The sequence below is a fragment of the Salvelinus sp. IW2-2015 genome, linkage group LG26, assembly GCF_002910315.2.
Source record: "Salvelinus sp. IW2-2015 linkage group LG26, ASM291031v2, whole genome shotgun sequence".
NCBI classification, from domain to species: domain Eukaryota; kingdom Metazoa; phylum Chordata; class Actinopteri; order Salmoniformes; family Salmonidae; genus Salvelinus; species Salvelinus sp. IW2-2015.
This window is the reverse complement of record NC_036866.1, coordinates 21,683,066-21,702,148: the sequence shown is the minus strand read 5'-3', so window position 1 is coordinate 21,702,148 and position 19,083 is coordinate 21,683,066. Positions and strand designations below refer to the sequence as shown.

The 19,083-nt window shown below is 40.9% G+C and overlaps 1 protein-coding gene across 2 annotated transcripts in view; it reads left to right on the top strand.

The window, feature by feature from the left end:
- Positions 1-19,083, top strand: part of necab2 (N-terminal EF-hand calcium binding protein 2) — a 129,911-nt gene that overhangs the window by 46,813 nt on the left and 64,015 nt on the right. For both annotated transcript variants that reach the window (XM_023972009.2, XM_023972008.2), the window contains exons 3-5: positions 368-476; positions 2,973-2,998; positions 3,684-3,781. In XM_023972009.2, coding sequence (XP_023827777.1) covers positions 368-476; positions 2,973-2,998; positions 3,684-3,781 — 233 coding nt within the window. The remainder of the gene's footprint in view (positions 1-367; positions 477-2,972; positions 2,999-3,683; positions 3,782-19,083) is intronic.

The window sequence follows — 19,083 nt, the reverse complement described above, 5'->3', positions numbered from 1 at the left end:
ACAGCTTGCAAATGCCCAGAGCATTGTGTAAATTCTTTACCATAATCTATAATGGTTCAGCATTGATGGAAGACTGCAGGGTGATTGTGATAGATCACGATGCGGAGGAGGAAGATGACGATGATGATGATGATTATCATTATTATGGCGATGATGATTATGGCTATTATGACATTGTTGGTAATGATTCCGGTGATAATGGTGATGATGATATCATGATAAAGACCATGTTCATTGATCACTGTGTGTATACATATTATCACAATGAGCCTAGTGGTAATGACGGTGATCATGGTGTGTAGCTGCATGGTTTATATCCGCTGTTAACCTGATGGATGTCTCCACCTCTCCTCTTCTCCTCCTGCAGATGATGGGAAGCTGTCTCTGGATGAGTTCCAGGCGTTCTTCTCCGACGGAACGCTGAATGAGGAGGAGCTGGAGAATCTGTTTCACTCCATTGACTCAGATAACACAAGGTGAGAGCATCATCACACTGCTGAAGCAGAGGTATTGACCTGACCATTTGGGTCTGGAGCGCAGGGAGGAGATAGCATTGAGATATATGAAACGATCACAAGTCATCCTCTAGTTTCGGTCTACTTTTGTCCATGGCTGAGACATCCTTTATGTCCCTCTTTTCATGCTAGGAGCCTATTCACTAACATAAGGGCTAAAGAGGAGGTGCAAGTGTGCATGTGTGCATGTGTGCGTGTGTGTGTGTTTGTGTCTGCATATGTGAGCAAATGGACCTATCCTACCGGGGTGTGTATATATTATATATGCAGTACTGTTTAGTAGGCCAGCCCTGCCTGTGTGTATTTTGCCACATTTCTCCCCCGCTCAGTGTCAGGCTGCCTCAGGAGGGTATGCTGCTCCACTGTGTGCATTGTCTTTAATCACATTTCAGATTGAATTATGTAAAAGGGAGGAGACGAGTGCAGCTGCTGAGCTCAAGTCCCTGTTTGCCAGGTCTAGCGCTTCCCCCTCATTAAATAATGAACCAGCACAGCCAGCCGTGAACAATGCCTTAGCAAGGAGCAGAAGGGAGGAGGGGAGGGAACAGAGAGGAGGAGAGATGAGAGGGAAAAGGGAATAGGACAGGGATGACAGTAGTAGGGTGGAATGGGGTGGATGGGGTCACTCTTAGAAAAAAAGATGCTATCTAGAACCTAAAAGGGTTCTTTCGCTGTCCCCATAGGAGTACACTTCGAATAACCCTAGAGTATCTCAGACAGTATGCACTATGTTTTTACATGATCTATCTCAAATAGTATCTGTTATCTATCTATATTATATTCAATATGTAGATCATAATCTGCTTTCTAGTTATGATCAGGACTGTTCTAATAAAGTGTGTTACATTTAGGGGGAAATGTCACTGGTCTGAGATGGTGTGTGTGTGTGTGTGTGTTTGCTTGCAAAGTATACCATTTATCTGTACTCATAAATGTCATATCCACCTTTTCAAGATCTTTTGATATGATTTGGTGTGACCTTTAGCTGACAGGCCTTTGTTGATGACACCTCTAGATTATAAAGTGAAAAAGAGAATGATGAAGAGAAAGATGAAACACCAGGGAAGAGAGAGAGGATGATGAAAGAATTGCAGAGTAAGGACAATCCTCCAGTTCCTGTGTTACCTGTGGTCTCATCCTCTTATTCCTCCCTCTCTTCCTTTTTCTCTTTCACCTTCTTTCACTGTCCTTCCGGCTGGCATTTTACAGTACTCCTGACCGTCCATGTCATCAGCCTTGTTATTTTCAGACACTAAATGCGTTCTCTCTTTAGAATATTGATTGAACAAAAGATCGTTCCACTCAATTTCTCTTTAATCATGAATAAATGCTTTTTATGTCATATATATTTAGATTTTATCCGAAGGTTTTCTTTCCCTTCGTTACTCAGAAGTATAACCAGTTACTGTTGGGAGATAATTGATTGGCCTGTTTAAAACCTTAAATTACAATGTAAGCATTTGATATTGTTGGATTCTGGGTAAACTTTGAACATTGCTATACTAGAGAGATGATTGATCAGAAGTATGGTATCTGAGGGATGATAGAGAATGGTTGTTACATCAGAAGTTAATGGTTATCTGTAGGAGTCAGATGGCTTTGGAATGTGTAGGGGAGACGGGTGGAGATCTTAGAAACTAACAATGTCACTGAGGGACAGAGGGGGATGTATAACGTTTACATTATGTCAGGATATGTTATTGTTAGCCATCAGGGATCCTCTGGGAGGAGAAGAGACACAGTCTGGTATCAATAACCATGACAGCCTTGAGTTGGGGAGGAGTGAGCACTTTGGGGTAGAGGTCAGGTTAGATGAAGTGAGAAAGAACAGATATCACTAAGGTTCTGTCTAGCAACAGAGATGCATTGGCTGTTCAGTGTGGAGGAGGAGACTCAACCTAGGAGAAAGGGTTAAATATCAGTGCTTGTGTGAAATGTGATGTCTGAATACAGCTGTGTCGACCCTTTGGGAATAATTCAACTTGGTTAAGCTTCTCTAGTGTCCGTGAGTTATTTACTCTGAAAAATAAGAACCTAACAATATTTAATGCCAATCTGATTTATCGACTGCCCAGACCACAGCAAGCAAAGATGAACTGTTCTCCTTATTCCTGCTCCTCATCAATCTGGTCCCTACACTGCGCCTTTGTAGAGATTTTTTATCAGTGATTTATAGCAGCATCTTCTATGCCAAAGAATAATAAGATACAAAATGAATAAAGATTTAGTAACCTGAAGCTGAATTCATGAGAACAGATACACTTCTGATTTAGGTTAGGGTTTTGTCAAATTATTGTGGACCTCCTGCTCCCCCCTGATGGAGCAATATAGATATAGATGGTTATAGATCATGTTGTGTTGCATGCCAGCCTTGCCTGTTTCTTACCGCATTCTCCCACTGCCTCTTCCCTCTCTCTCTCTCCCTATGCTGCTCCTAACTAACCTGTGGTGTGTTAGTAATGTTGACACTAAGGAACTCTGTGGTAAGTATTAACAGATTAATCTGTGTGTTTATTTGTGAGCTTTACTTGTGTTTGTGTGTGTCTTTGGATGTATTGTATATGTGAATGTATGACGAAATCAATCTGTGAAGTCAATATGCCATGAATAGTTTTCTGGCTTCACAATAATCCCAAACTTCCCAGTAGAATATCTGATTTTGTAGTTTTCAAACGAAGAATTGATTAATCACGTAGCTAGTCGGTAGTCCCCTAAGTGTGTGTGTGCCTGTATGCACGTGTAGTTGTGTGTACTAGAGCCCGACCTATATGTTTTTTGGGGTCCGATATGATTCCGATTTTTGGGGGGACACAATTTACCGATAAATCTGCCGATATACTATTTTAGATCGGGGAAATTAAATTAATTATTAAATTAAATTAATTATTCTCATCCAAAACAGCAATTGTCCAATAACTATGCTTTAAATGTTGATTTCATACATTGTGACAATAATGACACATCATGAGAACTGCAGCAAGTGTTCAGATAAGATTGAGATTCCCTTTTTTCATCCTATTTATTGAATACTGGTTATTGTGGATTTACCATCTGATACCGATATAGCAGTAAAAGGCCAATGTCAGCCGATAATATCGGTAAACCGATATATCGGTCGGGCTCTAGTGTGTACCCCTCTTACCTCTGTCCTTTCCCCTGTCCTTCCAGACTACTTTGTCAAACACATGGGTGACTATGAGGGTGTACTGGCCTCCCTGGAGACTCTCAACCTGTCCATCCTCAGAGCCATGGACTTCACCAAGAAGGTGAGTGTCAACCTGGTACGCTACGCTATTAGATGTGTGTAGGCATGTCTGTCTTGCCTGTTTGTCCTGTCTGTACTACTATATGTATTATTCATTTGCATGAGTTTTCAATGTGGTTTACATTGCAAGGTGGGGACTCACCTCATCCAACACCGGAAAACATTGCTTTGGAGCTGAGCCTACTTAAGCTGAGGATGTTCGTTCTTATAGACAATTCCTAGCAATAGGGGCTGAAAGCTCCTCTTTCCACCAGTGATCTAATGTAAAGCCCATGTGCTGCAGAGAGGACTGGGAGTTACAGTAGATGTGTGTGGAAAGCTAATGTGTTAGTGTGGCAGCAGCTCAGATAGGGGCTAAATATAGCCTGTCGTTTCAGAGCTTCACTTCCATATTCTGTTTGTGCCTGGCTTCTAATTAGCATTGTGTCTGGGTTCAACCTAATGATTCTACTCTGTAGCTCTGAGCTCCAGGGCATCCAGCGACGCAAATCCTGCAGCTAGTTACCTCTCCTCATTATAATGAACAACTGCTGTTTTATGTATCAGCTCTCACCACTGCCCTCTTTCTCCAGGGCATACTGTGCAGTTTACAGTCCTTGTAATTAATGGAACCAAGCTACAGGGCCAAGCTACAGGGCCAGCCCATTAGGCAGGATTAGGCAACCGCCTAGCGCGGCAGATTGACGAGGGCAGCAAATTCCAAGCTAAACTGACCAAGACAACACCTCACATAATTCTTCCCAAAAAACAATTACAATCTCTCTCACCCAGTGGCATATGGGCTATTTAGGTGAGTGTTGATACCACCCCGTGACAAGCAGTGCCCACTTTGTCAAAGGCAGGGGCGCAAAATATTTAGCATGTCCATGCCCAGCGCGTCTCTCCAGGGTGCTGTTGGAGAGACACACCGCTACAGCATTCCATCATTGTTTCGTCAAAAAAGGATCGAACATAAATCACGTATCCTATAGCCTATGGTAGAATGGGTATGTGGCGTTTTTTGTAAGCTGTCATGAGACACATGTTACATCATGCATACATCATTCTCAGATCAAATAGCCTAACCTGGCACTCAATCAAATAAAAACATGTGCTTCAATGTGAAAATGACATATCAACAATATATGCTGTATCAAACAATATATCCTAAAACAGGACAGGTCCAAGTAAAATGGAAAAAATGGAATGAAAAATCAAGCTACTCACAACTGCTGTCCGGGAGTTTCACCCTCTGGGCTAAATTGTCATGATAATCAGTACTTTTAAGTTTGTATTCGTAGATTTATGACAAGCTGCATAATAGCGAAAAAGAAAAGACTTCTGCATTTCCTGCTGTGTCAACACATGGATTCTCTTTGCAAATACAGTGCCTTAAGAAAGTATTCATACCCCTTATTGTGTATTCATACCCACTTTGTTGTGTTACAGCRTGAATTCAATATTGATTACATTCGTTTTGTCTCACCCCATAATGAGAAAGTGAAAACATATTTTTAGACATTTTGTCAAATTGATTGAAAATGAAATACAGAAATATCTCTTTTACATATCTATTCACACCTCTGAGTCAATACATGTTAGAATGGCCTTTGGCAGAAATTACAGCTGTGAGTCTTTCTGGGTAAGCCTCTAAGAGCGTTGCACAACTGGATTGATTGTACAATATTTGCACATTATTTTTTTAATTCTTCAAGCTGTGTCAAGTTAGTTGTAACTAGACCACTCAGGAACTTTCAATGTCGTCTTGGTAAGCAACTCCAGTGAATGTACAAAACATTAGGAACACCTGCTCTTTCCATGACATAGACTGACCAGGTGAACCCAGGTGAAAGCTGGGATCACTTATTGATGTCACTTGTTAAATCCACTTCAATCAGTGTAAATTAAGGATTTTTAAGCCTTGAGACAATTGAGACATGGATTGTGTATGTGTGCCATCCAGGTTGTATCACATCCGGCRTTTGATTGGGAGTCCCATAGGGCGGCGCACAATTGGCCCAGCGTCGTCCGGGTTTGGCCAGGGTAGACCGTCATTGTAAATAAGAATGTGTTCTTAATTGACTTGCCTAGTTAAATAAAGGTTAAATCAATTTTTAAAATAGGGTGAATGGGAAAGGAAAAAGATTTAACTTCTTGRGAATAGGGGGCGCTGTTTTCACTTTGGGAAAAAATCGTGCCCAATTTAAACGGCCTCGTACTCTATTCTAGATCGTACAATATGCATATTATTATTACTATTGGATAGAAAACACTCTCAAGTTTCTAAAACTGTTTGAATTATATCTGTGAGTAAAACAGAACTCATTTTGCAGCAAACTTCCAGACAGGAAGTGAAAAATCTGAAAACGATGCTCTGTTCCAGGGCCTGCCTATTCAATTGCCTAATATTTATGGAAATGCATGCACTGCATACGCCTTCCACTAGATGTCAACAGGCAGTGGAAGGTGGAATGGGGTGTCTAGCTTGATCTGAGGTCGAACAAGAGCTCTTGGAATGACGTGACCAGAATTTCCTTTCTCTACCTAGGCGCGGGAAGTGCCTCCATGTTGTCTTATGATAAGCGTTCGGTATACACGGCTAATATCTCCGGCTCTGTTTTTATTTGATAGATATTAGAAAAACATCATAAAGTAGGTTTTTTCAACCGAGTTTCATCAGTTTATTCAACGTTTAATGGGACTTTTGGAGTTTTCCGTTCTCTGCGTCGAGAGAAATTGGGAACGTCATCAGCATTGGCTAGCCTTGTGGAGCGAATTCGACAGGAGAGAAGGACATTCTAAAACCAAACAACGATTTATTCTGGACCTAGGACTCCTTGTACAAGATTCTCGGAAGCTCAACAAGATTCTTGGAAGCTCAACAAAAGTAAGAACAATTTATGATGTTATTTCGTATTTCTGTGGAAAATGTTGAGTCCTATTATTCGCCCTTTTTGCGGGCGCTGTCTCGCTATAACGTAAGCTGTTTGTTATGGTAAAGTTATTTTTTTAAATCTAACACGGCGGTTGCATTAAGAACTAGTGTATCTTTCATTTGCTGTCCAACATGTATTTTTTAGTAAAGTTTATGATGAGTTCTTTGGTCAGATTAGGTGAGTGTCCAAAATATCTCCGGACAATTTGGTGAATCGATGCTACATATTCACAATGTATAACCACGGTTTGCAGCTCTAAATATGCACATTTTCGAACAAAACATAAGTGTATTGTATAACCTGATGTTATAAGACTGTCATCTGATGAAGTTGGTCAAGGTTAGTGATTAATTTTATAATCTTTTGCCTGTTTTTGCGAATGCTATCTATGCGGTGAATAAATGCAGTTGTGTGTTTGGCTATTGTGGTAAGCTAATATAATGCTATATTGTGTTTTCGCTGTAAAACACTTAAAAAATCGGAAATATTGGCTGGATTCACAAGATGTTTATCTTTCATTTGCTGTACACCATGTATTTTTCATAAATGTTTTATGATGAGTATTTAGGTATTTGACGTTGCTCTCTGTAATTATTCTGGCTGCTTTGGTGATATTTTTGATGGTAGCTGCAATGTAAAACTATGATTTATACCTCAAATATGCACATTTTCGAACAAAACATAAATTMATTGTATAACATGTTATAAGACTGTCATCTGATTAAGTTGTTTCTTGGTTAGTGACTAATTATATCTCTATTTGGTCGGTTTTGTGATAGCTACCTATGCGGTAGAAAAATTGTGAAAATATGCGGTTGAGTCTTTTGCTATTGTGGTTAGCTAATAGAAATACATATTGTGTTTTCGCTGTAAAACATTTTAAAAATCGGAAATGATGGCTGGATTCACAAGATGTTTATCTTTCATTTGCTGTATTGGACTTGTGATTTCATGAAAATTATATTATATGATATTCCTGTCGCGTTAGGCTAGGCTATGCTAGTCAGCTTTTTTGATGAGGAGGATCCCGGATCCGGGAGAGAGAAGCGGTAGAGGTTTTAAGTGCCTTTGAACGAGGTATGGTAGTATGTGCCAGGCTCACCGGTTTGAGTGTGTCAAGAACTGCAACCTTGCTGTTTTTTTTTTACACTGAACAGTTTCCAGTGTGTATCAAAAATGGTCCACAACCCAAAAGACATCCAAACAACTTGACACAACCTTGGAAGCATTGGACTCAACATGGGCCAGCATCCCTGTGGAACGCTTGACACCTTGTAGAGTCCATGTTCCGACGAATTGAGGCTGTTCCGAGGGCAAATGGGGGTGCAACTTAATATTAAGGTGTACCTAACGTTTTCTACACTAACTGTAAATTTGGCCTTGTGTTTTAGGAAATTGTCCTGCCTGAAAGGTGAATTTGTCTTCCAGTGTCTGTTGGAAAGCAGACAAAACCAGGTTTTCCTCTAGGATTTTGCCAGTACTTAGCTCTATTCCGTTTATTTTTATCCTAGAAAAACGTCCTAGTCCTTGCCAAAAATAAGCATACCCATAAACAAGCATACCCATAACATGATGCAGCTACCACCTACCACCATGCTTGAAAATATGAAGAGCGGTACTCAGTGATGTGTTGGATTTGCCCCAAACATAACACTTTGTATTCAGGACAAAGTACACTTCTTTGCCACAGTTTTTGCAGTTTAGTGCCTTACTGCAAACAGGATGCATGTTTTGGAATATTTGTATTCTGTACAGGCTTCCTTCTTTTCACTCTGTCATTTAGGTTAGTTAGTATTGTGGGGTAACTACAATGTTGTTGATCCATCCTCAGTTTTCTCCTATCACAGCCATTAAACTCTCTAACTGTTTTAGTCACRAATGGCCTCATGGTGAAATCCCTAAGCGATTTCCTTCCTCTCTGGCAACTGAGTTAAGAAGGATGCCTGTTAAGGTGTGTGAATACTTTCTAAAGGCACTGTAGGCTCAGGATAACTCCTGATAAAGTTGGGTAGCTGATGCAGAGCCTAAATAGCCAAAATGATTAGTCACAGGAATCAGGACTAATAAACCCAATGCAACTGCCTGTTTTACAAACGGTAGGCTGACCACATGGATGGGCATTCATAAAATTCTATTGCGAGCTGATAGTGTAGGCTACACTATTCTAGTTTTGCGTGGGAGGAAGGCAGCAATTTGTTTTGTCTGCCTAGGGTGYCATCAAGGACCAGGACAGGGCTTGCCAAGCAATATACAAGTACTGAAGGTTAGAGTCCTTAAAGAGTTGATGGAATTAATGGCTGTTCTATAACGTACTATATACGTACACAAGCTTAGTTTACTCTTTAAATATTTACGGTGCTTTCGGAAAGTATTCAGGCCAGTATTCAGTATTCAAGTACTCCTGCATTGTCTTGGATTTGTCCTGTTGGGTCGTTGTCCTGTTGGAAGGTGAACCTTTGCCCCAATCAATTTTGAGGTCCTGAGCGCTCTGGAGCAGGTTTTCATCAAGGATCTCTCTGTACTTTGCTCCATTCATCTTTGCCTCAATTCTGCCTAGTCTCCCAGTCCCTGCCGCCGAAAAACATCCCCACAGCATGATGCTGCCACCACCATGTTTCACTGTAGAGATGGTGCCAGCTTTCCTCCAGACGTGACGCTTGACATTCAGGCCAAAGAGTTCAATCTTGGTTACATCAGACCAGAAAATCTGGTTTCTCATGGTCTGAGAGTCTTTAGCTGCCTTTTCGCTGTCATGCGCCTTTTACAGAGGAGTGGTTTCCGTCTGGCCACTCTACCATACAGGCCTGATTGGTGGAGTGCTGCAGAGAAGGTTATCCTTCTGGAAGGTTCTCCCATCTCCACAGAGGAACTCTGGAGCTCTGTCAGAGTATCCATCGGTTCTTAGTCACCTCCCTGACCAAGGCCCTTCTCCCCCGATTGCTCAGTTTGGCCGGACGGCCACCTCTAGGAAGATTCTTGGTGGTTCTAAACTTCTTCCATTTAAGAATGATGTGTACTGTGTTCTTGGGGACCTTCAATGCAGAATTTTTTTGGTACCCTTCCCCAGATCTGTGCCTCGACATAATCCTGTCTCGGAGCTCTGAGGACAATTCCTTTGACATCATGGCTTGGTTTTTGCTCTGACATGCACTGTCAACTGTGGGACCTTATATGGACAGATGTGTGCCTTTCCAAATCATGTCCAATCAATTGAATTGACCACAGGTGGACTCCAATCAAGTTGTAGAAACATCTGAAGGATGATCAATGGAAACAGGATGCACCTGAGCTCAATTTCGAGTCTGAATACTTATGTAAATAAGGTATTTCTGTTTTTTCTTTTTAATACATTCGCAAACATTTCTAAAAAACTGTTTCACTTTGTTATTATGGCGTATTGTGTGTAGATTGCTGAAAAAAAGTGATCAATTGTAGAATAAGACTGTAATGTAACAAAATGTGAAAAAAGTCAAGGGGTCTGAATACTTTCCAAATGCACAGTATGGCCCCTTTTACGGTGTTGCGGTGCTTCTGCTGCTGGTGTTGCTGTGTTCACAAGGTTGGCTGTGATGCAGTGGCCACTCAGGACTTATAGGAAGAGAGACACGGAGCTTCGGGTGAAAACCACTAATGTTTAAATGCAGCTGAAGGATTACCAACAAGAACACCTTCGATGATATAGAAAAACATTTTTCCACCACTGTCAAGTCCTCCTCCTCCTTCTCTTCCTCCACCCTTTTATCCACCACTTACAGTACCAGTCAAAAGTTTGGACACACATACTCATTCAAGGGTTTTTCTTTATTTTTACTATTTTCTACATTATAGAATAATAGTGAAGACATCAAAACTATGAAATAGCACATATGAAATCATGTAGTAACCAAAAAAGTGTTAAATAAATCTAAATATATTTTATATTTGAGATATAAAATTATTTCAACCAGCTTCATMAYTTATTCACCTGGAATGCATTTCAATCAACAGGTGTGCCTTGTTAAAAATTTATTTGTGGAATTTATTTTCTTCTTAATGCGTTTGAGCCAATCAGTTGTGTCAAGGCAAGGGTGGTATACAGAAGATAGCCCTATTTGATAAAAGACCAAGTCCATATTATGGCAAGAACAGCTCAAATAAGCAAAGAGAAATGACAGTCCACCAAATTTAAAGAACTTTAAAAGTTTCTTCAAGTGCAGTCGCAAAAACCATCAAGCGCTATGATGAAACTGGCTCTAATAACCTCTGCTGCAGAGGATAAGTTGCAGCCCAAATAAATGCTTCACAGAGTTCAAGTAACAGACACATCTCAATATCAACTGTTCGGAGAGTACTGCATGAATCAGGTCTTCATGGTCGAATTGCTGCAAAGAAACCACTACTAAAGGACACCAATAATAAGAAGAGACTTGCTTTGGCCAAGAAACACGAGCAATAGACATTAGACCAGTGGAAATTTGTCCTTTGGTCTGATGAGTCCAATTTTTTAGATTTTTGGTTCTACCCACCGTGTCTTTGTGAGACGCAGAGTAGGTGAACAGGTGATCTCCACATGTGTAGTTCCCACCGTGAAGCATGGAGCAAGATGTGTGATGGTGTGGGGGTGCTTTGCTGGTGACACTGTCTGTGATTTATTTAGAATTCAAGGCACACTTAACCAGCATGGCTACCACAGAATTCTGCAGCAATACGACATCCCATCTGGTTTGCGCTTAGTGGGACTATCATTTGTTTTTCAGCAGGACAATGACCCAACACACCTCCAGGTTGTAAAATAGCTATTTGAACCAGAAGGAGAGTGATGGAGTGCTGCATCAGATGATCTGGCCTCCACAATCACCCGACCTCAACCTAATTGAGATGGTTTGGGGTGATTGGACCGCGGAGTGAAGGAAAACCAAGTGCCTTGCAAGACTGTTGGAAAAGCATTCCAGGTGAAGCTGGTTGAGATAATGCCAAGAGTGTGCAAAGCTGTCATCAAGGCCATGTTTGGCTACTTTGAAGAATCTCAAGTATAACAAATATTTTGATGTGTTTAACCCTTTTTTGTTACTACATGATTCCATATGTGTTATTTCATAGTTTTGAAGTCTTCCCTATTCTTCTACAATGTAGAAAATAGTACAAATAAATTAAAACCCTTGAATGAGTAGGTGTGTCCAAACTTTTGACTGGTACTGTATATCTTCTCATTCTCTCTTTTAGTTATTTTTCCTTCTCTCACAGCAGTTGTTCCTGTTCTTCTCTCTTCTCTTGCAGCACAGACTCTGCTGCTATGCTCTAATGTTTCCCTCTTTACGGAGTGTGAAATTCTCCAGGGTAAAGAGAAAATTAAATAATGCTGCTTTGATGCTTAAAATGTCTGCCTCATGGTTTGCAGCACAATCCTGCTGCTTGCTGACATTTTTCCACTTCCTTGTTCTCTCCCTCTCCTGAGTATCGGAAAGGCTATATGGACATGCCTGGTGCCCCAATGGATGAAGTATGGTCGCATAGCGAGAGTTGAGTGGAGATGAACGAATTCGGTTCAGTCAGTTCGTTCAGTCATCCTGATGAGCCCTTCCTAGCTAGCTAGTTTATGTTTGTGGCTAGAAACTTCATTGAGAATTTGAAACTTGTCTGCCAAAGTTGGGACTTGGGAGAGTGTTCAGAATCGTTCCGTTTATCGGAGTAATTATTTGTTTTTTTGTTTCACAAAAATGTAGACGTTATTGCCGTAGTTGTACATTTTCAAGGAAAATCGCGGTCACCCTGGCCTGATATACATACTGCAGCAAGTGGGAGCAAAGGACACCGTGCCCCGTTTTGTTGTGTGGCTGGCTTGCAGCACAAACTCTACCCATTGAGTAGGCTGTATCACGGTGACATCCAGATGGTTACGACCAATATTACAAGTTATTTCTTGCTTCCCACTCAACTAATGCCGAGTGGGTAGCAACTCACATCGGCAACCACCTCGATACAACACCATTGTAGTGGTCATTCGCACCGGCTTGTCGATATGTTAGCTAAATGGCATGTCACGGGCCTACTTCGCTGAAATAAACATCACTTTCTTTTCCAAGTTTTAACTAGCGCCTTGCTGCTGTTGTTGCCAGCATAAACTAGCTAGCTGGGAAGGGCTCATCATCAGCTCGACTGACTGAACCGAATCCATTCGTCTCCATACTCGACTCTCAGCTGCACGACATACTGTACGTCATCAATTTGGGCACCAACCGTGTCCGTATAGCATCTCCGTCTGAGTGTGTACACTCTAGATAGGCTTCAATGACTGACATTAACCCCTCCCTTTGAATTAAGCAGCTGTGTTCTGCTTTCTACCTTTGAACTTTGGACGCAGTATTGAGTTCCACATCACTTGAGTTTGATTGCAATCATGTCAATTTTGGCGTTTCTCCTGGAGAGTGTGTCAGGTGTTCTCTCTCGCCTCACTGGCGAATAAAGCCCAGGAGATTGATGTGTATTTGATGTTGGCTACTCGAACAACCCAGGCTCAAATCCATGTGGTGTTTGCGTGATCGCCTGACTGGTTTATAGAAGAAGCTATTGAGAGTCCCATCACTCACAGTCTATCCTTCACATCTCAAGGGACACACCACCAATAATTAATGTAAATGTGATATTTCCATTCAATTCATTAAATATTAATCCTGTGACAGTCTACGTGTCAATTAGAGGGACAGTTGTAATCCCTTACAGGAAATGAAATGTGCAAAACAATTCTCAAAAGTGGTTATTAAGTAACTTATAAACAGGAGCTTGAAATGATGCATCCTAACTTTTCACACAAATCTTTGGTAAATAAGAATAATGAAGTTGTGTTTAATGGGAAAGTAGGAAGTGATTTACGTCTCTGCCATCTAGTGGTAGTGGTACAGTAGTTTTAACACCTTGTCTCTGTCAAGCTGCAGGATTACTCATGTGGTTAAATACTATGCATGCCAGTCTCTCTTGGCTAAGAGTTGAGGAGAGACTGACTGCATCACTTAATGTGTTGAAAATCCCAAAATTGTTTGCACAGTCGCAGGATCGTCCGGGTTAGGGTTTGGCCAGGGTAGGCCGTCATTGTAAATAAGAATTTGTTCTTAAATGACTTGCCTAGTTAAATAAAGGCTAAATAACAAATAAAACATTTAAACACAGCTCTGACACACACACACACACACACACACACACACACACACACACACACACACACCACACACACACACACACACACACACACACACACACACACACACACACACACACACACTTACCCCACCAGGCATGCCACCAGGGGTCTTTTCACAGTCCCCAAATCCAGAACAAATTCAAGAAAGCGTACAGTATTATATTGAGCCATTATTGCATGGAACTCCGTTACATCTCATATTGCTCAAATGAACAGCAAACCTGGTTTAAAAAACAGATACAGCAATAACTCACGGCACAACGCCTCTCCCCTATTTGACCTAGGTAGTTTGTGTGTATGTATTGATATGTAGGCTACGTGTGCCTTTTTAATATTGATGCAGTTCTGTTCTTGAGCTGTTCTTGTCTATTAATGTTCTGTATTATGTCATGTTTCATGTTTTGTGTGGACCCCAGGAAGAGTAGCTGCTGCTTTCGCAACAGCTAATGGGTATCCTAATAAAATACCAAAGGATCATTCATTTGTAAAACTCCTGATCTCTTGGGTATTACATGCAAGTTCCACCTTAGTCTCGGCGGTGCTGTAATGAGTGGAGAGTTTACTATGGAGAGAGTTGACTATTGAGACAGTCAGTCAGAGACAGCGTTTGTTTGGTGTACCCAGGGCGGGTGCTGTTCCGTTCCCAGCTGCATGCTGAACCCCAGAGCTACCATTGACAAATTCCCCAACAAATGATCCCAAGAAGAGAGCTCTCACGTCAGAGCTCCACAGCACTCTCCTCCTCTACTCCTCTCTTTTCCTCGTCTCCATCTCTCCTCTCCATCTCTCTTCTCCTTTGTTTACACGCCCAATGTATGGGAGTAAAGAGAAATCATCCGTCAAAACAGATTGCCTTTCCTTGGTTTTATTGATTATAGATAGTCACGTCTATATTAGGCATTGGATGAAGCTCTCCCTACCATCAGATCTAAGACAATATGACACCAATCACAATGAAAATATGCAAATCAACTTGATTGGAGGTACACAACACACTCCCCGCCTCTAGTCATCCATCCTTTACTGAGAACCAGACACCAGATTTTTTAACAGGGTCATTAGAAATTAAATTTTAAGACTATTTATTGCGCCTACCTAGCTCAAATTCTAGACATTGGCTTAAAATGAGACCATAGTGTCCATAAAGTGACCATTGGATTGAAGAAATACCGGTTTGACTAAATTTGTAGGGGCAACAGTTTTTATTAATTGTATAATTTATTGCTCTCTCGTGTACATTTTCATCCATTAAGAAACAACAATGTGCTACCTTTTTGTAGCATTTCTGACAATGTTAACATATTTCTTTACCCGAAACTCAGAGTTCTAACACCAGGTCGGTTGCGCGGCAACAACACAACTGCTTGCACCATGCTGCCAATCATAAGACATGTATGCAAACTAGGGTTGACCCCAATTAGTCGACTGGTTGATTGTTTGGTTTTACAGGGATTTCTGTCATCCAATATAGAATGATTCTCATATTAGCTTCCCAGTAATAATATTGAAAGTTTGGAAGTGCTATACCACCCTGGGGACGAGATCTTTGCAATATGCTCTTACATATCCAAGGGTTTGTCTTGTTCCAGATAAAAGCGGATATCAGTTTATCAATGGAAATAAAAAATACTTTGTCAGAAAGATAGGAATACATTGAAATAAGTATGAAAATGTACGTAATGCATTTATTTAAACAGTGTTAATTCTTCKTCCCATGGAAAGAGAAAGTAAATCCCAGCATTCAAGATCCTGTTTCAAACAACAATCAAGGGAGGGAAATTGGCTTTATAGAAATTGTGAATGACCAAATGTCTTTAGTAGAACCTGGATCTCTGGAAGACCAGTTAAAGGGTCAGACATATATAATAGCATGACATCCGCATAGAGTGAAACTTTATGTTCTAAGCCCCCACTTCGAATACCTTTGATAGTGGTGTTATTACGTATTGCTATGGCGAAAGGCTCAATTGCGGTGGCAAACAGCTGAGGGGATAGAGGACAACCCMGTCTTGTCCCACGTTGAAGTTGGAAATAGGATGGAAGGTTATTATTTGTGTGCACTGCAGCCATAGGGGAAGAGTAAAGGACTTTGATCCAGGACATAAAATTGGGACCGAATCCAAATTGTTTGAGAGTATAAAATAGATAATCAAACTCCACCTGATCAAACGCCTTCTCAGCATCAAGTGATAACAATATCTCTGGAGTGTCAGTTGAAGAGGGAATTAAAAACATTAAAAAAACAATACTCTGAAGTCTGATATGAAAAAGAAAACCCACCCTGGTCAGGTCACCTAATAGAACAAGTTAACCGCTAATCCCCAAACAAAGATATCCACACATAATGTGCTTGTAGTGGGGAACACTAAACCMAACAAGTAGAGAGCCCTGCTGAAATAGTGAAGGATTTAAAACAAGTTATGCGTAATAAATCAATAAGAAATACTTACTTACAACCCCAAACTAGGCTGTTTTAAAAGAAAGTATAAATAATTTTATAAATCACATCTTACAGCAATACCACTAAATTAGCAATTAAATCGTATTGGTCACATACACATGGTTAGCAGATGTTAATGTGAGTGTAGCGAAATGCTTGTAGCAGCAACATCTTTAAAGAAATTACGTAACCTAATAATAGAACTGTGCTTTGTCTACCCTGGATACGGGTACCATCGATAAATACAAATGAGCAGCTTCATGGTAATAAAATAAAACGTTAAAACAAAAGGAGAATTGACTTACCAGAACTAAGGCACTAACGTAACCTAATAATTACAATATCAACTGATACCACTGGCAACGCTATACAGTATCTACAAAAGAGAGACTGAGTCTGCAGTGGTAGACACATTCGTCCATTACCCTAATCGCCAAATAGGTGAACATTCAGCCATTTGCTTTGTCTGCCCTCGGTAGAATGTTCGCCTTTACGAAGGCCATCGCCTTATGGGAGATCTTGGAACTATGTTATACGGAGTCTGGCAGGAAAAGACACACCATACCAAATGTCGGTCCGTCCACGGAGCAGACTCTTGACATCTTTGAAAGCGGCACAGTCACAAGTAACGCTGGGGGCATAGTCTGGGAAGATAGAGATGAGTGCTCCGTTGCATCAAAGTGGGCCAAATTCTCTGGCACGCCAAAGAACATCAATACAGTCCTGATAGTAGTGTAGTTCAGCCACAATGACGCAAGGTTTCTGCCAGGATTTCTTGCTTGAGAGCCCCGACGTGAGCGTCTACAAATACAGTTGAAGACAGAAGTTTACATACACTTAGGTTGGAGTCATTAAAACTTGTTTTTCAACCACTCCACAAATTTCTTGTTAACAAACTATAGTTTTGGCAAGTCGGTTAGGACATCTACTTTGTGCATGACACAAGTAATTCCCCCAACAATTGTTTACAGACATTTCTTTATATTTTGGTTAGGTCAGGGTGTGACAAGAGTGGATACGCTAGTTTTTGTATTGTCTAGGGGTTTTGTATTGTATAGGGTTTTAGTATGTCTAGGGTTTTGTAGGTCTAGGTATTTGTATGTTTATGGTGGCCTGATATGGTTCCCAATCAGAGGCAGCWGTTTGTCGTTGTCTCTGATTGGGGATCATATTTAGGTAGCCAWTTCCCTTTGGTGTTTGTGGGTTCTTYTTCTATGTTTAGTTGCCTGTCTGCACTATTCATATAGCTTCACGTTTCGTTCGTTTTGTTGTTTTGTTAGTTTGTTCAGTGTTCTTTCTTTAATAAAACAAGAATGTACGCATACCACCCTGCACCTTGGTCCGATTCATACAACGAACGTGACAATAATTCACTGTATCACAATTCCAGTGGGTCAGAAGTTTACATACACTAAGTTGACTGTGCCTTTAAACAGCTTGGAAAATTCCAGAAAATTATGCCATGGCTTTAGAAGCTTCTGATAGGCTAATTGACATCATTTGAGTCAATTGGAGGTGTACCTGTGGATGTATTTCAAGGCCTACCTTCAAACGCAGTGCCTCTTTGCTTGACATCATGGGAAAATAAAAGGAAATCAGCCAAGACCTCAGAAAAAAATTGTAGACCTCCACAAGTCTGGTTCTTCCTTGGAAGCAATTTCCACACGCCTGAAGGTACCATGTTCATCTGTACAAATAATAGTACACAAGTATAAACACCATGGGACCAAGCAGCCGTCATACTGCTCAGGAAGGAGACGCGCTCTGTCTCCTAGAGATGAACGTACTTTGGTGCGAAAAGTGCAAATCAATCCCAGAACAACAGCAAAGGACACTGTGAAGATGCTGGAGGAAACAGCTACAAAAGTATCTATATCCACAGTAAAACGAGTCCTATATCGACATAACCTGAAAGGCCACTCAGCAAGGAAGGAGCCACTGCTCCAAAACCGCCATAAAAAAAGCCAGACTACGTTTAGCAACTACACATGGGGACAAAGATCATACTTTTTGGAGAAATGTCCTGTGGTCTGATGAAACAAAAATAGAACTGTTTTGCCATAATGACCATCGTTATGTTAGGAGGAAAAAGGGGGAGGCTTGCAAGCCGAAGAATACCATCCCAATTGTGAATCACGGGGGTGGCAGCATCATGTTGTGGGGGTGCTTTGCTGCAGGAGGGACTGGTGCACTTCACAAAATAGATGGCATCATTAGGATGGAAAGTTTTGTGGATATATTGAAGCAACATCTCAAGACATCAGTCAGGAAGTTAAAGCTTGGTGGCAAATGGTTCTTCCAAATGGACAATGACCCCAAGCATACTTCCAAAGTTGTGGAAAAATGGCTTAAGGACAACAAAGTTAAGGTATTAGAGTGGCCATCACAAAGCCCTGACCTCAATCCCATAGAAAATTTGTGGGCAGAACTGAAAAAGCGTGTGCGAGCAAGGAGGTCTACAAACCTGACTCAGTTAGACCAGCTCTGTTAGGAGGAATGGGCCAAAATTCACCCAACTTATTGTGGGAAGCTTGTGGAAGGCTACCCGAAATGTTTGACACAAGTTAAACAATTTAAAGGCAATGCTACCAAATACTAATTGAGTGTATGTAAACTTCTGACCCACTGGGAATGTGATGAAAGAAATAAAAGCTGAAATAAATCATTCTCTACTATTATTCTGACATTTCACGTTCTTAAAATAAAGTGGTGATCCTAACTGACCTAAGACAGGGAATTTTTACTAGGATTGAATGCCAGGAATTGTGAAAAAC